This window comes from Diabrotica virgifera, chromosome 1, assembly GCF_917563875.1.
Source record: "Diabrotica virgifera virgifera chromosome 1, PGI_DIABVI_V3a".
NCBI classification, from domain to species: Eukaryota; Metazoa; Arthropoda; class Insecta; order Coleoptera; family Chrysomelidae; genus Diabrotica; species Diabrotica virgifera.
Genome location: NC_065443.1, coordinates 50,924,230 through 50,944,457, shown reverse-complemented (window position 1 = coordinate 50,944,457; position 20,228 = coordinate 50,924,230). Strand labels below are relative to the sequence as shown.

The 20,228-nt window shown below is 33.4% G+C and overlaps 2 protein-coding genes across 7 annotated transcripts in view; one reads left to right on the top strand and one right to left on the bottom strand.

Annotated features, from left to right (window-relative positions):
- Nucleotides 1-448, bottom strand: part of LOC114325544 (eukaryotic peptide chain release factor subunit 1) — a 48,794-nt gene extending 48,346 nt beyond the window's left edge. For both annotated transcript variants that reach the window (XM_028273626.2, XM_028273625.2), the window contains exon 1: nt 42-448. In XM_028273626.2, the coding sequence (XP_028129427.1) occupies nt 42-127 (86 nt within the window). In that variant the 5' untranslated portion in view covers nt 128-448. The remainder of the gene's footprint in view (nt 1-41) is intronic.
- Nucleotides 449-630: 182 nt separating this feature from the next.
- Nucleotides 631-20,228, top strand: part of LOC114325543 (protein SERAC1) — an 86,537-nt gene continuing 66,939 nt past the window's right edge. The window contains exons 1-4 of one of the 5 annotated variants that reach the window (XM_050656162.1): nt 631-1,132; nt 12,385-12,591; nt 12,966-13,278; nt 16,242-16,265. In XM_050656162.1, the coding sequence (XP_050512119.1) occupies nt 1,068-1,132; nt 12,385-12,591; nt 12,966-13,278; nt 16,242-16,265 (609 nt within the window). In that variant the 5' untranslated portion in view covers nt 631-1,067. The remainder of the gene's footprint in view (nt 1,133-12,384; nt 12,592-12,965; nt 13,279-16,241; nt 16,266-20,228) is intronic. The other 4 variants (XM_028273621.2, XM_028273624.2, XM_028273623.2 and 1 more) reach the window with 4 other exon arrangements.

The following is a 20,228-nucleotide window of genomic DNA, read 5'->3' as shown; positions in this document are numbered from 1 at the left end:
TTTTAAATTGTGATTACAATATGGTCATTTTTCCTACATACCCTCTTGCTAGTTCCAAACTTTTTATAAGTTTCTTTATTTTCCATATCTCAACATTTCTATCGGCAGATGTTTCTTCTCCAGACATTTTGATAAATTAATAGACTAATTTACTGTATATAAAATCCAAAAACGTGTTCTCAAAGCAAAATGGCGTGGTGTCAGCCTCTTAGCTGATCAACAAGAGGATCCAGGAAAGTCACTTTTCACTAGTTATTAACTGAAACCAACTGGTTTTAACTGGATATTCACGGCCTTAACTGTAAATTCAGGTAAAGAACAATATTCTGTTTAGGTGATTTGGCATATCCAATTGATAATTCAGTTCAGATATCTGTCATAAAAAACAAAAATTTGAAAATTGGGATTTTATTTTGTCCACCAAATTTTGATTAAATTTAATTTCAAATCCACCCTAAATTGTTTTTGGGTTGGCAATATTTTCTTCATTAATCAAAAAATTATCCTCAGTGGTGTGTTCTATGTGTGTTCCGCGCCACCCTAATTGCACCGTTTGTACAATTTGAGAACGGTGAGAAAGATCTAACTAATGTGTACCAGACAGAAATAAAGTATGGTGTTATTCACCCACGCAGTCAAATGAAGAACAGAAATAATGACGACATGACAGGATTCTTTAAACATATTTGTGTCATTTCTTTAGTAACCACCAGAGAGCACTAATAGAGTGACGTTTTAAAAGTTCAAAATTCAAATTTTCTAGATTTTCTAGAAATATATTTCTACTTTAAAAGTTCAATTTAACCGGAAGAAGGCTGATTAGAATATTTAATTCCTCTTTAACCAATTTTTAAATGTGTTTAAAAAATATACACAAAAGTTTCTAAAAAAATCAATCAATCAAAAGTGTAGATTTGTTATGACAGTCATCTGTGACCTATGATAAAAATACACAAACGTCAGTCAAATGACAGTGACACTAGTGACAGTGTAAAAGTTTTTATTTTGATTTGAATTTAACTTTAATTTTCAAAAATTATATTATACATTCCACTTTCACATCATAAATGAAACATATAATTCTCTACAGAAAGTTTTGGAAATATATAAGTTTAGTTTTCGTTGGAGCAAGGTAATTTGATTAATGTTTTATAACTTAATGTTTTTTTTGATCTTATGTATAATCACAGAATGTATAATACAACTGAGACTCTTTGACTATATTTGAAAAAGGTACAAAAACTCTTGATGATTCCGTTCTTTGTATGTTTATCATCTTTGTTGTTATGTTTTCTGTTAGAATATGTATGTATTTATTTATTTATTGTTAAACGGGCCAAGCCCATTGACAAAAAATATACAAGGCAACATTTATAAAAATTACAATCAAATACTAAATAAAATACAAAATCATAAAATAAATATGTATATAGCATTACAACTAAATTTAAGGCTTCAGAGATTGTTTAAAGGCATTTAAGGACAAGTTAAAAAAAAACTGTCTCATGAGGCAACCGATTAGTATGAGCAAGGAGTCTGACCAGACCTATATTCACAGAATAATTAGTTTGACGAAAAGGAATATGAAATAGTGTATTCTCACGAAGGACACGGGAAGGAATGTCAAAACAAACCAATTGAAGCAGTTCAGTTGAATGTATAATTCCGATAACCAATTTAAAAATGAAGATGAGATCGAAATTAACTCGTCTAGTAGACAGAGGATCAAGTTCTAAGTATCTCATCATATCAGAATATGAATAAGGTCTGTGTAATTTAAAGGCACAGTGCATAAAGAACCGTCTTTGCACTTTCTCCAACTTTTGAACAGAGGATTGTACAAAGGGAGACCAGATTATTTATAGTGGAGTTTTCAAGTTGAGATCGGACCAGAGATCATATTAACTAACTAGGACAGGGTTTCCTAACCGGTGGTACGCGTACCTCTGGTGGTACACAGGAAGATTTCAGGTGGTACGCGTCGTGTGGGCAAAACAAGCGATTACGCTGGGCCTTTATCTGCGGAAGTACCGGTTAAACTATGAAACGGTTTTTGGTGAACCCGGGATACCACTTCAAAGGATAGTGTTAAAACATCTAAACCATAGGCCAATCGAAAATAGCATAAAAGCTACTTAGAGTAAGGTTTTATAGTGAAATTTGGCATAGAAAATATTGACAATCCTATTCATCAATGTGTTGCTTGTTTCAAAAGATTAGTCCAAACTTGACTGGATCAGAAATCCTTTTGAAGGAATCTCACCAAATGAATTACAATAACATTCATCCATCTAACAGAAGACAGTTCTATGGACAACATCTTTAAAGAGAAATCCTTAATATTGACTTCTGGATCAGGTGTAAATCTGAGAATCCAATGCTCTCCCAGCAAGCTATGCTGTTTTTGATGCCATTTTCACTAGTTTATTGTGTGAGACTGGTTTTCCAAACTATTGTATATAAAAAATAAATATAGAAACAGACTAACAATAAGTGTTGAAGAGGACTTAAGAATAAACTTAAGTTCAATTACTCCTGCAATTGACACTTTAATCACAGGTCCGTGAACCTGGCCCCCCGAAATGCGAATATTCGTGTGAAAATTTGCGCATCGTTTGCTCATCGTTTGACCATGTTTGCCCACTAATTACTTTTTTTTGCCCACCTTTACAATAAGAGATACATACATGACATAAAAAACATAAGACCCAAATTTGCTCCGAATTGAAAAAAAAGATATGCTCTCGTTTGACCATCGTTTGACCACGTTTGCCCATCTTTTAATTTTTTTAGATATTTATTATTTCTCGAGATATGACATAATTGACATAAATGACATGAAATAAAATTTTTTCGAAAATCAAAACTCGCGCGTTCGTTTGTCCATCGTTTGACCAGGTTTGCCCACCTTTTAATTTTTTCAGATATTTATTGTTTCTCGAGATATGACATGATTGACATAAATGACATGAAATAAAATTTTTTCGAAAATCGAACTCGCGCGTTCGTTTGTCCGTCGTTTGACCACGTTTTTTCCACTTTTTCGTTTTTCGATACACTCATTATTTTCCGAGATACGACATACACGACATAAATCACAAAAAACCTATAAAATGAAATTTTTTCGAAAATCGAATTCGCGCGTTCGTTTGTCCGTCGTTTGACCACGTTTGCCCACCTTTTAATTTTTTCAGATATTTATTGTTTCTCGAGATATGACATGATTGACATAAATGACATAAAATATAATTTTTCGAAAATCGAACTCGCGCGTTCGTTTGTCCGTCGTTTGACCACGTTTTTCCACTTTTTCGTTTTTCGATACACTCATTATTTTCCGAGATACGACATACACGACATAAATCACAAAAAACCTATAAAATGAAATTTTTTCGAAAATCGAACTCGCGCGTTCGTTTGTCCGTCGTTTGACCACGTTTGCCCACCTTTTAATTTTTTCAGATATTTATTGTTTCTCGAGATATGATTTACATAAATGACATAAAATATAATTTTTCGAAAATCGAACTCGCGCGTTCGTTTGTCCGTCGTTTGACCACGTTTGCCCGCCTTTTAATTTTTTCAGATATTTATTGTTTCTCGAGATATGACATGATTGACATAAATGACATAAAATATAATTTTTCGAAAATCGAACTCGCGCGTTCGTTTGTCCGTCGTTTTACCACGTTTTTCCACTTTTTCGTTTTTCGATACACTCATTATTTTCCGAGATACGACATACACGACATAAATTATATTTTATGTCATTTATGTCAATCATGTCACATCTCGAGAAACAATAAATATCTGAAAAAATTAAAAGGTGGGCAAACGTGGTCAAACGATGGACAAACGAACGCGCGAGTTTGATTTTCGAAAAAAAATTATTTTATAGGTTTTTTGTGATTTATGTCGTGTACGTCGTATCTCGGGAAATAATATGTCATTTATGTCAATCATGTCATACCTCGAGAAACAATAAATATCTGAAAAAATTAAAAGGTGGGCAAACGTGGTCAAACGATGGACAAACGAACGCGCGAGTTTGATTTTCGAAAAAATTTTATTTCATGTCATTTATGTCAATTATGTCATATCTCGAGAAATAATAAATATCTAAAAAAATTAAAAGGTGGGCAAACGTGGTCAAACGATGGTCAAACGAGAGCATATCTTTTTTTTTCAATTCGGAGCAAATTTGGGTCTTATGTTTTTTATGTCATGTATGTATCTCTTATTGTAAAGGTGGGCAAAAAAAGTAATTAGTGGGCAAACATGGTCAAACGATGGGCAAACGATGCGCAAATTTTCACACGAATATTCGCATTTCGGGGGGCCAGGTTCACGGACCTTTTAATTACAGGCAAACTGCAACAAGCTTCGCATTAATCTCGATAGACAATAACTAATGTTGATTTCTGTTTTGTTAGTTTTGAAGGGCTTCCTTCCATTTCCATTACATGCCCCTCCTTGGTATTTAGTATTGGTGGTACGCCAGAATCTTCAAAATATTTCAGTTGGTACGCAGTGGCTAGAAGGTTGGGAACCCCTGAACTAGGAATTTACAATTGTTTTCTTTCGCCTCCTGGAATATAAGTTTATTGTAACTGTACTTATACAATACATTTTATGCACTATAATTTGTGTGGTTGTATGGTCTTTAGTTGATATAGTGACTAATAAATTATTTCACGCTGCATTGTACATCTTAGAGAATACATACTCCTAAACTGAGTTTCGATGAATTCAAATCTTCCTTGACTTTTCTCCTGACCTTATTGGTAAATATTTCTTTGTAACATGATGTATTGCCTTAACACTTCCATATAAAATGCATCTCATCATCTACATTGGCTCTACAACCCATAGTGGGTCTCAGCCTGTTCTTGGATCAGTTTCCATTCCTTCCTACCTTCACCTTGGTTCTCGAATTTTGTAGGTGTGGTGTTCCTTTCTGCATAATATTATTATGATTGTTGTCATTATGTCATTCTCTCATGTCATTGTCATATCATTGTGTCACAGTTTGTCAATCATAATGTATGTACAATTTTAGTTTATTAAAACCTTTAATTCTCAAGGTTTTCATTATTACAATTTAATAAACTAAAATTTATTCAACAGTGGATAAACTACTCAAGCCTGATCGACTAGACATCGATTCCAATTCAACAAATGCAACACAACTCTGGACATACTGGAAGAGAACTTTTCAAAACTTTCTAGAAGCAGCTAATGTATCTGAAGACAAAGATAAACTGAATTTATTGGTGAATTATGTAGATCCTGTAGTATATGAAGCTATAAGTGAATGTACCACCTACACTAATGCAACTGCTACCTTAGAAAAACTATACATAAAACAAAAGAGTGAAATATTTGCTCGCCACACCTTATCCACACGAAAACAACAAGTGGGCGAGTGCATTGATATTTACCAATCTTAAAACACTTAAGTAAGGATTACAATTTTCAAACAGTGTCTGCTGATAGAAATAAAGACGATTACATCAGGGACTCTTTTATTCGATGTTTAAGTGCTTCAAATGTTAGGCAAAGACTACTTGAAAGCGCCACTTTAACATTACATTAAGCGTATAATTCAGCCAGATCTTTAGAAATGGCCCAACAACAATCAGATTCATATATTATGTCAAATTCTATTGTAAATTCTATTACTACTGATAACACCCTTCAGAATACTGCACATGAAACTGATCAAAACAACTCGACTAGCGCAGCTACCTTTCCAAAATGCTGGTTTTGTGGAAAAAGTCGTCATACTAGAGATAGATGTCCTGCTAAAAATCACCAATGCTCTTGTGGTAAGTTCGGACATTTTGAACAAGTCTGATAGAGGATCTTCATTCTTGTCTGCTGAGGTAAAATCATTCCTAACAAGTCATGGTGTTGCTTCCAGTCATACAACTCCATACAACCCTCAAGGAAATGGACAATGTGAAAGATTTAATGGTATCATTTGGAAAACAGTTCAACTGGCAATTAAATCTAGAAATCTTCACATAAACCAATGGCAAAATGTACTACCTGATTCTTTACATTCAATTAGATCTTTATTGTGTACCTCTACCAACTGATTTATTTATTTATTTATTTATACGGGCAAGCCCAATTCGGTGATACATTAATAAGATATTGATAATTACAGTGTTGAATATATAAGAATAAAATGAGAGAGTACAAAACATTTAAAAAGACATGACAAAGTAAAATAATTACAAAACATTAATTACTAACAAATAACAAGGTTATGACATTGCTAAATATTTAATTTGGTTAAATGGTTCTTAAAAACATCAACAGAGTTACCAAAAAGTAAAAGGTCACCTAGGGAGTTAGCAAGTCTTAGTGTTCTAGGAACAAAAGTAAAATATGAGTAATTATATCTATGAAAAGAAATATGAAAGGTTTGAATTTGTCTTGTTGATCGTGGTGGAATAAACAACAATATTTTAGCAAGGAGTTCAGGGCAGTAATATATGCCATTGATAATATTAAACAATACTGTAAGATCTTTACGCTTCCTACGGACATCCAGAGGAGAGATATTCAAAAATCGTTCCATATCTGTATAATTATAATTGATGTGTTTTTTGAACCCAATATATCTAAGAAAATTATGTTGAACACTATCAAGTTTGTTCTTGAGGTGTAAATAATGTGGGGACCAAACTGGAGAACAGTAGTCAAGGTGCGTCCTGACTAAAGAACAATAGAGCATCTTAATAGCGAACACGTTCGTGAAATCACGAGTTGTCCTTTTAACAAAGCCAAGCATTTTCATGGATCTTTGAGTAATATTGTTGATGTGATGGTTAAAGCTCAGAGAGGAATCAAGAACAACACCTAAATCTTTAATTGAGGCTACCGTATCCAATAATTGATCATTTATGGTATAATTAAATACTGATAAATGATGATTCCGACAAAACCGGATAATGTGACACTTGTTGACATTCAAATCCATCCCATTATCAAGACACCAGTTGGCTAAATTATCTAAATCTGATTGCAATGATATTGCATCATCTTGATTATTAATGATTTGATAACATTTAAGATCATCAGCGAATAAGAGAGCAGAAGTGTTAGAGAAGCAGGTGACGATGTCGTTAATATACAGGTTAAACAAAAGTGGACCCAAATGAGAGCCCTGAGGTACACCAGAGGTTACTAGAAAAGTGTTGGAGTAATGATGATTAACCCTAACCTGCTGTGTTCTATTTGTTAGGTAACTGCCCAACCACTTCAACCAGAACCTTCTATGCCATATAATTTGAGCTCATGTAACAAAAGATCATGGTTCACCCTATCAAAAGCCTTGGAGAAGTCAGTATACACTGAATCAATCTGCAACCCCCTCTCCAAAGCTTCAGACAAGGTATCAACATAAAGCAACAAACTAAGTTCTGCTGATTTACCACAAGAAAATCCGAACTGTTGAGAATTTAGTATCCAAGAGCAGTCATAATTAAGGTAATCAGTAACAATACTCTCAAATACCTTGGGAATTGTGCCGAGAATAGAAATAGGACGATAATTCGTTATGTCAGCTTTATTACCTGCTTTGTAAATTGGAGTGACATAGGATAGTTTCCAAAAGTCAGGAAATTCCCCCAACTGAAGGGATTTATTAAAAATATGATAAAGCGGCCGAGATAGAATAAAAGAGAATCGTTTGAGAAAAATGGGAGAAATACCATCTGGCCCAGGTCCCTTATTGACATTAAGAGTTGAAAGTTTTTCGTATATTTTTGAAATTGGTATAATATAGGAAGATACACAGACCTTGGACTGTATTAAATTGTCATTATGCTTAAGAGTTTTATTACTAAAAACTGAAGAGAAATGGCTAGCAAATAAATTTGCAATATCGTTGCCATTAGAGGCTAGTGTATTGTTGAGTGACATTGAGACAGGCATACTATTATTTTCTTTCTTACTGTTTACAAATTTCCAAAAATTTTTTGGATTAGCTTGGATCGAAATCTCAGTTGAATGTATATAATTAGCATAACAATTTTTTGATAAAATTTTGCACTGAGCTCTAAGTTGACTAAAACTTGCATAATTCCCAGGAGACCTGTTACTCTTGTAAATTAAATGGGCAGTCTTTTTGTCACGTATTAATTGTGTAAGTTCACTAGAATACCAACCAGGAAATTTCTTTGTACAAACTTTTTTCAATGGTACATACATATTAAGCACACAGTAAAGAATATCATAGAAAGTACCTATCATCTCGGAAAGTTCTTTATCACTTATAAGACTGTCCCAATCAATTGCTTCTAAGTATTGATAAATGCAAGGAAGATTAGCTTTATGAAAATCATAGTAGTATTCACCATCGCCTGCAGTAGTGTTTTGATCAAAGTGTAGCTGTAAGATAGTTTCAAGTGGAGGATGATATAAGTCTGGAGGAATCAATATATCAACTGCCGAGGTTATCACAAGCTCTTCTGATGAGAGAACAAGGTCTAGAATAGCGCCTCTAGAATTGACAATGTTATTTGATTGGAATATATTATGAAGAGCACACATATTTGAGATAACACCAATCGCCTCCGTTTCTGCAAACGATGTATTAGGTTTAGCAGTTGCCGATGAGCAAAAGTCTTCAAGTTCCCAATCAGCTGCTGGCAGGTTGTAGTCACCAAAGAGGTATAATTTAGAATTTGAATATTGTTCACCTATACTTATAAGCTGATTGAAGTGCACTTGGTACTTGTTAGGTGTAGACTTTGGTGGAATATACAATGCTCCCAAGATAAACTTACCACACAAGTGAACAAAAAGTTGCTCAATGGAGGAATCTGACGGAATAATTTTTACGGAAAATTTCTTCTTAGTGGCTATTAAAACTCCTCCTCCTCTTACAAATTTGCTAGATTCAGGTGTACGATCTTGGCTGAAAATGTTGTAATTTGTCAATCCAAGTTCAGCATCATTGAAATCGGCAGTAAGCCAAGTTTCTGTAAAAATGATTACATCGTAGACACAGTTTGACACATTAATACTTAAATCAGTTAATTTGGTCAGGAGTCCTCTAACGTTTTGGTAATAAAGAGATAGCTTGCCCGGGTTTAGTGGTTTTTTTGGTTCCTTTGGATAATTTTTGGTACGTTATTGATATATTTAATTATTAGATCTTGTTCACCTGCATCTTGACGGGCTAGTAGTTCAGTCTTGACGGTGTCAAACAGTTTCCGTTGAGTAGGTGTTTGGTCAAGAGATATGAAGATCTTTTTCTCTCGACTAACCTTTATCTTGTTTTTAATTATCAAATGAACATCCTCATTTGAAGATAATATTAATTTGAGTGGTCGATGCCCATTTTTGTTTTTCTTGCCAAAACGTACCTTTTTCATACCATCCAATTTAACAGAATCATCAGCAGTAGATAGGATATTTTTCACTTGTTCAACGTCTTCAGGAGTATTGTTTGGTTCAGGAAGATTAAATATGAGTAAATTGTTTGATCTCTTTTGACGTTCGTGTAATTCATATGTTACTTCCTCCATCGAGAAGGATGCTTTTTCCTTGAGTTTAGAGATGTCCCTTTTTAAAGTAGTGACTTCCTTTTTAAGGCTTTCCATTTCACGTAAAATCTTCGGTACACTTTTAAAAGAAGAGCGACATTCATTGCAGAAATAGATAAGAGTTCTTTTCTGCAGTATAACTGCACGTAGTTCAGAGGCGGCTAATCCTGTGCAATCTTCAGTTGGATGTGAGACTACATGACAACTGTCACAAGCGACATACTTATCCCCAAGTTTGTCCCTGCAGCAGTAACAAATGTCAGCCATTTACAGCGAATCAATCAGCCTAGGTCACAAAATTATAAGTTATCTCCTGGACTATAACAGAAAATAATAAAGTGATTAACTGTTATCAGCTGTTTTGCTTATTGTTTTGTTTTTGCACTTTTTATTGCAAAAAGTGATAGAAATATGTTCAAAGACAGTATTGTATAACCACTATAAATATGTATAAATTTTCTTTTGACCAGTGAAGAAAATACTACAGAAATCACTGGCGAAATAGCGAAATTTTTAAACGACTTCCAACCACATGAAATCAATAAAAAGTAGCACAGACAATCAACACTGCCATTATCGAGAGTTTCTTAATAACAACGATGATTAATTATTTATATGGGAAATAAGCCACAATTAAAATGAAAAAAATAATTTTATTAACATTTCGACGCCCAAATCGGGTGCCGTTGTCAAAATACAAAATATTACAAATAATATTTTGTATTTTGACAACGGCACCCGATTTGGGCGTCGAAACGTTAATAAAATTATTTTTTCATTTTAATTGTGGCTTATTTCCCATATAAATAATTAACCATAAAGATGCCACAAGGAAATAGCTTCAGAACAACTCTACCAACTGTACTCCACACGAACGTATGTTTAATAATCCCAGAAGATCAACAAACGGTACATCTATTCCAACTTGGCTTAGTACTCCTGGAACTGTTTTCCTCAAGAAACATGTTAGAAATTCGAAATATGAACCTCTGGTGGAAGAAGTCCAACTCCTAGAAGCAAATTCAGATTATGCACATGTCAGAAATCTTCACATAAACCAATGGCAAGATGTACTACCTGATTCTTTACATTCAATTAGATCTTTATTGTGTACCTCTACCAACTGTACTCCACACGAACGTATGTTTAATAATCCCAGAAGATCAACAAACGGTACATCTATTCCAACTTGGCTTAGTACTCCTGGAACTGTTTTCCTCAAGAAACATGTTAGAAATTCGAAATATGAACCTCTGGTGGAAAAAGTCCAACTCCTAGAAGCAAATTCAGATTATGCACATGTCAGATTACCAAATGGAAATGAAACCACAGTTTCGGTCCGACACTTAGCTCCGAGAGAAAATACTTCTCTTTTGGCATTTAGATGAGGCAACTATTGAAGATAATGAAAAACATGTAGAAATCCAGTCCCCCATGATAAATCAAAACATGGAACCACTGAACAGTGTAGAAGAAATTAATACCATAGATAGTCAACTTCAACAACCTTCTTATGCTCCTGGTGACGGTCCAACTACTTCAACTTCAGTTTCCCCAGAACTGACATTGCAAAAGCGAATAAGAAAGTCTCCTACCTATTTACAAGATTATGTCAGAAACTAACAGCGTGGATGAATGTGGTGTTCCTTTCTGCATAATATTATTATTATTGTTGTCATTATGTCATTCTCTCATGCCATTGTCATATCATTTTGTCACAGTTTGTCAATCATAATGTATCTACAATTTTAGTTTATTAAAACCTTTAATTCTCAAGGTTTTCATTATTACAGTAGGTACTTTTAATACCTGTAAGTTGTATTCCACCTGGTCCTTAAATAATGCTCTGGGCCTGCCTCTGCTTCTCACTCCGTCCCATCTTTGGATATAAATGTGTTTTGGACAGCTCTATCTCATATGCATCCAGAGAATGTTCATTATGGATGAAAAACTATCTTTTGTAGAACACATTAATACTATTTCTGTAAAGGCATCTAAGCTTCTAGGTTTTGTTATGAGAAATTGTAAGTGTTTTTCTGTGGTAGCAACGAGATTGGTTTATTGCTCAATTGTTAGGTCCTTGTTGGAGTACTGTTCGGTAGTTTGGTCCCCTTACTATCAAAACCATATCGATACGGTCGAGAGGATCCAACATAAATTTTTACGTTACTGCGCATTCAAATCTTATCTAACTATAGTTAACCATGATTACTCAACTGTAGAGTCCCATCTCTCTCTACTTCCTCTCAGATTACGTCGTGACATCTCTGGTGCGGTCTTTCTGCATAAGTTGATTAACGCACAAATTGATTGTCCAAGTCTCTTGCGCCAAATTGATTTTAATGTTCCCAATCGAGCCCTTCGCTATCATAAAACATTCAATGTGTCTTACCACAGAACATCCTATGGTTTTCATAGCCCAGTCGATAGGTATATGGGATTATTGAATATTAGTAACGTCGATGTTTTCAATATTTCATTGGATCAACTGAAGAGATCTCTGGCTTTATGATGTTCATTGTTGCAAAAATGTCTGTTTCATTATTGTTAATACGTCTTGTTAAATTTAGTGTTATATGTTAGGTATATTTGTTACATCTTATATTTTAGGTATATTGTGATTGTTTGTATTATTGCATTGTATCTTCTTATGTGTACTACTTTTTTGTGTCGATGCTAGTTATTATTATTATTTACTTTATAATTACACTTTTAATGGGGTTTTCCCGTATGATTAATAAATAAATAAAAATAAATAAATGTAAAAACATATTTACATTTACAATGACTTTTATCATTAATCTAGTTTATTTATTTTTAGTTCAGGATGGGCATACTATCAAGTAAGACAAACCAAAAATATTCTGGAGAATACTGTTGACACCACAGTTTTATATTTGAAAAATATACACAAAGAAGATGATATCCAAAGCACAGAGTTTATTGATTTTAAACAAAACAAGTTGGATACATTTAAATCCACCATTAGATCCACCATAGATTCTTTGAAATTTGCATATGCCAAACGGTGTGCTATATTTTATATAGAGGGTGATTAATTAGTGTGATAAAGCTCAGTAGATCCGCTATAGGCTATAGTAATAGATAGCAATAAAGGTTAACCCATTCGCTGCCTATCAAAGAGGATGAAACTCAGCTAGGAGCCGTTTTCTTGAAGGCACCTGACTGAAGTAACCATATCAGTCGCTGGAACATGAATGGCACCTGACTGAAGCAACCATATCATGCACTGGCACGTGATCGGCAGCGAATGATCGGGTCATTCTGGATTCTTTTTAGTAAAAATTTATCTACATATTATTAAAAAGTTTCTACTCATTTTACAAACTCCAACTGAAGTAGTAAGGATAAAATAATTTAATAATTTTATTTTTTATATAGATTGGTGCAATTAGCTAACATTGGAGAAAAAGAATACAGAATAAAAGCTCTAAGACAACTAGTAAAATTTAAAAAATTAGATGACTGGCATTTTTCTCAATTAGCTAATATGGCAGATGCAAAAACGGCTATTGGATTGGCTAGAATAGGAGATGCCGACAAAAGAATATTTATGGAACCACCTTTGAGATACCACAATTATGATAGAAACATGTTAATAAATGCTATGAGAGATTTTTTGATTGGCCTTTATGAAAAGTCACAGCATCCTTGCCTTGGATATTTTCTATCAGAAGTATTTGTTTATGAACATGTAAGTATGCATAATCAATAAATATTTTTTAAACTGTGATATATTTGATCTTAGGATTAAGAAATTAGTAACATGATGCAGCAGTATGATTGGTTAAAATATAATTTAAAGGAAATAGTGCAGAGAGAGAGAGAGAGAGAGAGAGAGAGAGAGAGACATACTTTATTGATACAATGTACCAAAAGGCCATCGACCGAAGTCTTTCAGCCAGTTTACACAATTAATATACATTAATACAGTATATGTTTTTTGTTAATATTAATACAATACAATAATTAAAAAATATATATATTTGTATGTGGCGGTAATCACAACAATATCACTGACAATTAGTTACAATACAGATGATGATTTAAATAGAGTTGTTTATTGTCTTGATGTGTAGCAGATTTCTTCAAAAAGAGTTCTTCCTGGATATCTACGGGCACTGTCCTCTGGTATCTTCACAATGTGGGGCTCAATCAAATTTTTGTTATTGTCATTAATAAAGAGATATTTAAACAGCTTATTGAGTCTCTCATTAATAGGTTCAATTCCAGTTTTATCATACAGCATTCTGTTTGATGGATTATGAAGTGGATTATCAGGATGACGCATTCTAGTAATTTGTCGAAGGCTAGTTGTTTCAGCCACTTTTATATTATTTTTGGCAGAACCTTTAGAATTATAGAAAATTGCAGAACCGTACTCCAGCATGGGCCTGCAAATCATTTTATAAATATTGGCTGCTGTTTCAATCGTAATTCCCTCATTCTTGTATGTTAAACTTCTGAAGTGTTTTGATCTAGTTATAATTTTCCTTTTTATAACTGCTGTGTGGTGGTTGAACTTCAATTTGTTATCTATTTCTATTCCCAAATACTTAACAGTTTGGGAGGGTTTAATAATATTGTCGCATATGTTTATAGTTGGTGAGTGATCTTGGATTCTATGGTTAAATATTATTAGTTTAGTTTTAGAAGGATTTATTGTTAATCTCCATTTATTCATCCAAGATATTGTGTCATCCACCTGCCTCTGCAATAAGTCCATTGTCTTTATTAAATTGTAGCAAATTAGTATTGGTATAGTGCAGAATAAACATAGGTACTTAAAATAGTTGATCATCTACATGGCTTAACATAGAAAAAACACAAGTTTTCCACAAAAGAAACACTTAATTTTTAGTCAAGTATTCTACTTGCTCAACATATTTATTTCAACAAATCAGAAACGCTTTCACAGAGGCTAATATGAAATAACTATTTACGTTAAGAATTTTTGTTACCAACAAAGTCTTGAACATGGTTAAATTTTGATAATTTCCCTGGAGTATATTAGCTATATGTATTTAAATTTTAGGCATACCTACCTATTTTAGTATTTAGGTACCTATATTTTGTTTTGTTATTAGGTCTGGATCCCACGTATGAAAAAAAAGTTGATTAATAGCAAGCTGAAAATTTGTTAATAGTTAAGGGTGTCTAGTCGGATAAACTTTGATATATGGGAACACTGGAACAGGGACAGTTTTAATTGTGGAACAGGTTAAAAATTTGGAACGGTCAGACCACGAAAATGGCACATTTATTTTGTCCGACAGAATATACTTAAACTCTCCGAACAGAGATTAAACTCTCATGCAAAAATCAGACTGCTATTTATCACCTGTCATAATTCCTGTTATTTGACATATTCTACATGTTCCACTAATTAAAACGCCCATTTGGTGATAAAGAGCAGTCTGATTTTTGCATGAGAGTTTAATCTCTGTTCGTAGAGTTTAAGTCTGTTCTGTCGGACAAAATACTTGTGCCGTTTTCGTGGTCTGACCGTTCCAAATTTTTAACCTATTCCACAATTAAAACTGCCCCTGTTCCAGTGTTCCCATATATCGAAGTTTGTCCGACTAGACACCCTTAAGCTATTAACAAATTTTCAGCTTGCTATTAATCAACTTTTTTTCATACGTGGGATCCAGACCTATATACTCTGTAATTTCGAACTAAAATGTAGTCTGTATGTATAATAGTAATTTAACCCTCGTAAGGCGGTGATTAGATTCTTACGTAAACAACGGTGCGGGGTGCATTTGCGCCCCATCCGTATATCCATTTTTTTAATATGTGAAAATGGGGAAATTGATTTGAAGATAACTAGGACTTGTTTATTATACTATGAGTTATAATTTTACAAACAAAGTACTCATTTCTTCTTAAAAAAAATTATTATCGTTGCAAGACAAACACATGAAATTTTTCACAGAGTGAGCAACACAAAGTTTTTACATACAATACAGTTATACCGGGACTTTTGGTCTTTTTTCTCTGACATAAGTAACACCGACCTTGTCCCGTAGCTCTGTTAGCTCCATAGAGGTATATATTAACATAGAGGGAGCCTACCTTCCGCGCTTCCTGACGACAAGATCTCATGGACTGGTTTGCTGCATCTCTTTCTAACACATTGTATCGAAAATCTATGATGACATTCACTGTGAATATAGGCACGGAAGAGGACAACTGTAGCAGCTTTACTATGCGTAAGAGTGAAACAGCACTAATCCAAATAAAAAAGATGGTGTCGTCACTTCGCTCTGAATGACACTCTCTCTATGCTAATATATAACTCTATGGTTAGCTCCAGGCGGAACATCAGAAACTTCAAATTCAGGATATGAAATTTTCATCATTTGCACCCTACAGTCGTTTTTCCAAAAAAGCACGTAAACGCAAAGAATTTTAAATGTTGTAATGGGTGGAATGCATTTAGAATTGAATTTAATGCGAATAAAAAAATGGACAAAAATAAAAAAAATTATTAAAAAATATAGGTGAGAAAAACGAGGTCTGGGGTGCATTTGCACCCCGCACCGCCTTACGAGGGTTAAATTCATAACTCTTTTGTTAACGTATGTATTAGGTACATATTATGACTTGTATTTCAAAGAAATTTTGATAGTTTTTTCTTTTACATGCTAACAGTGCATGGAGCACATGGAGCATAAGGTGTGGTATTTATATATGTAATAAACCTAAGGTATAAATGTTCAAATTTTTGTTTGTTGAATAATTACTCTATTTTCAATAATGTGTTTATATTTTGACTATGTGTTTAACTTATGTGTTTATATTTTGATATTTTCAATTATTTTTATATTTTCAATTGTGTTTAAATTAGGCGAGAGTGACATGGTTTTAAGATTAAGTAAATAAGCACCGATTCAACTGACCAACTAAAAAACAATATTAGCTCAGGAAATGACCGTTTTGGAATGTAATTTTCAGGGTCAACTCCGAATTGCATGAAAATTTGGATTTAGGTTCTACTTACCTTCCACTTCAAAGTTGTGCCGTTGGTTCAGTGGCGTAGCGTGAGTGTCGGCCGCCCGGGGCGGCAGACAATTTTGCCGCCCTGCTACTTAGGTATTTTAATTTATTTTATAACATTATATACATTAATTATAGAGAACTTTTCGGCAAGAACAGTCATCATTATTTTGCATGGTTTAGGTTAGATTTTAAATTAAAAACGTTTGTCTAAGTTTTACAATCACGTTTAGTAATACAAAATTCTTTTATTTTAACCAATGAGATATATTGATATAACTTAGGTACCTATCACTTAAGATTAGGTAATACACCTTGACTATCGACAAAATTAAATAAAATCAATTTTTAATTAGAACTAGAACGATACTGTAATGTTATATTTTTATTTTTTATTGAAAAGTAATATGAGAATTTTTGTTAGAATTAAAAACAAAACTTCCGTCTTCAATTAAAAATTTATACGTCTACTTTTTTTAATAGCAAAGTCTTTTATTGCACCATCAATGTTTATCGCATCACACACCTCTTGCTCAATAAAAGAAATAGTCAAATTAGTTAGTCGTAGAGTACTCATTGCAGATCTTAAATAATTTTTAATCATTTTCAATTTTGAAAAACTCCTTTCACGGCTATATAAGCAATAGCAACTATGAAAAATATTCGGAACATTATTAAAATATTGGGCAGAGTATCTTCCAGCTTGGATTTAACAATAAATTTAAATAATTTAAGTGAGTCTGCATTAATCAATTTCGTTGCCTGTAGCAGCAACGAAAGTCCGCAGTCAAAGTTTCTCCAGCTTGAAACCCTGCTATTCAATTTCGTCAGATACGTAGTCTAGATTACATTCAGTGTTGTTGCTATTCAAAATGATCACGAATTTTTACAATAACTCTATCTAACGAAGAAAACAGCTTTCGTCTCAACTCATTTTTACGTCATCGAAAATATGCTTTCTTGTTATGCGCCTCCGAGGTTTTATGGAAATTCCAAGTTCTTCACACATATTTTTGCATAACCTACTGCGCCATTTGCCCATTCCTCTCTTTTCGCTGTCAATATCAACTGCAAAGCATTTACTTTCTGAGCTTACAATCTTATGTCAAGTCCCCTTGTTTGTAAATATTTGTATGCATCATTCACTTCATGTAGCACCGGTTGACACAGACCCAAAAACAAAGAAAGGAAAACGACTGCATCGAAACTAGTGAAGCACCTGCATCTGTTCTAGTGTTTAAGCTTCACCTGCCTCTGTCAGTTTTTCCAAAGTGACGAGAATGTCTTTGTAATGATGCCATGTCACATTTACGGCATAGCCTCTTGCACTCCACCGCGCCTCTTGAATCCTTCTTTTGCCTGTAGCTGCTATCAGAACTTCCCAACGATGTGTCGATGAGAAAAAAAAAGAATAGCAACGTTCTAAAGTGCCGAAAAAAGTTGTGCTGGTGCTGATTGTTAGTCATAAACGGGGAATTCCCACAAGTCAGTATAGACGTTGTTGCCAGTCGCAATAAATATCATTCAAAGAAAAGGAATTCCCCGAATTCGTCGCAAAATAAGTAATGAAAAATTCCGTGCTCCTTTCAATCGGTCCGAATTTGCAGTTGCGATAAAAATATAAAATGGTTCAAATGTTTACAAAATATTTTTATTATATATTGTTAAATTTTTCCGCCCCCTAAAAAGTGCCGCCCCTGTCGCCCCCACTACGCTACGCCACTGCGTTGGTTGCTTTTACTTGAGGGGTGACAAGTTACCCCTTCTCGGGGGGTGAAAAAATGCGCGTTTAAAATAAGTCCGGAAATGGATAAATTGATTAATTTTAAGCAACTCTTGCTCTATAGAGTTTTTTAAGTAAGTCAATATTTTTCGAGTTATTTGCAATTAAAAATGTTTAATTTTAGGGAAAAAAGCTTTTTCATGCGGTTTTTTGCAAATAACTCAAAAAGTAAATATTTTATCGAAAAAAATATTCCTAGCAAAAATGTAGCATATAAAAAAACGAAAAAATCGAAAAAACGAAAGATAATGAAGTCTATAAACCTAGTGAAAGCAAAGTTGTAGGCTCATGAAAAGTATGTTCTTATTCGTCAAGTTCCAAATCGAATATTTCAACAGGAAATAACCAAAAAATTAAGCAATTTTCTGGAAAAACTTATTAAAATTTTTTGAAGTGTTTAAAAAATATTTATTTTTACTTTTTATTAAAGTTTCTAGTATCAAAACTAAACGAGTTACGCTCAAAATAAAGTTAGCCTTTTTTTTGGTAAAAAAAATCGTGAAAATCGTATACGTATTTGTATTGTTTATACGATTTGTAAGTTTAACCGGTTCGAACTGCTTATTTTTGAAAAAATTTGGTTTTATAGTAAAAAAAAATTCTTAAACATTTTGGAAAATGCTCTTTTTTCAAAAAACTTAAAAAGTATTAGTGATACGAAAAATCTCAAAGAGTAAAAAATTTAGCTTTTGCTTTTATAAATATGCTAGTTTCATTTTGTTTTTCTGTAAAACAAAAATTGGTTAATATATGGCTGGTCAAAGTTTGCATACACTCGTAATTAGACTCGTTTAATAGTGGAGTCACTGAAGGTTTTCTCCTCCGATTTCGTTGAACCTCCATCGATTTTCATGAAACTTGGTGAGTAGTTAGAGGATACCTCAAGCAACAACGGTGACATGATGCAAAGTTGCGCTTTTACCTTGGGGGTGGAAGCCACCCCTTCTCGGGGGTGAAAATTATTTTATCAAAAATAATATCATAAATCGATGTAAGGATAAATTCTAAGTAAAATTTGTTATATAAAGTTATTAATATAAATCAATGCTTGTTGAGTTATTGAGGACCAAATATTTTATTTTTTCGTGTATGCTTTTATTTTTTTCGCATGCTTTAAAGCTGTTTTTCACGTATAACTCAAAAACTAGAAGCTTTTACAAAAAAGTTATTATTACCAAAATTGAAGATAATAAAACATTGAATACACTCCTCATTTAAAGAGCTAAACTAATTTTAAGTCAAATTGAGTTGTGGGTAATTGAATGTAAATTTTTTTCGACGAGTACTCAAATCTAAGTATTCAATCTTAAATAACGGGAAAACGATGCATTTTATAAAATATACCTGTTAAGCATTTGTCAAAGTACACACACCGGCAAAATTAGCCGAACACCTTAAAAATGGGATATGTTTGATGTCACGAATTTCCTAAACCAGTGGTCTGAGTTGAGTGATTTTTTTAGTATGTTATAGCCTTATTATTTAAGAATATCGTTGTAATAATATTGTTGCTAGACAGCTAAATATCATTTTATACCGGGTGTAACAATAATACTGTGTTTTTCTCTTAAAGTTTGGAACACCCTGTGGACTATTCTAGCATATAAAAAATATTGAAATTAAAACTCAATTATAGCCTTAGACTTTCTTAACATTTCCTTTTTTCATTTATTTGCTTATGTTGGAAAATAAAAAAGTTGTATGTATACACCGTTCTTAGGCGTCAACGCCCTTCGGTAGGGATCTATGGAGGAGTATCACCAAGCCGGAAGCCCTTATCCCTTCCCGTACCGCTCCTCCATAGGCCGATCAGACGCCAGTTTATTCCAGACCAAGGCCCTGATTCTAATTCATTTCGA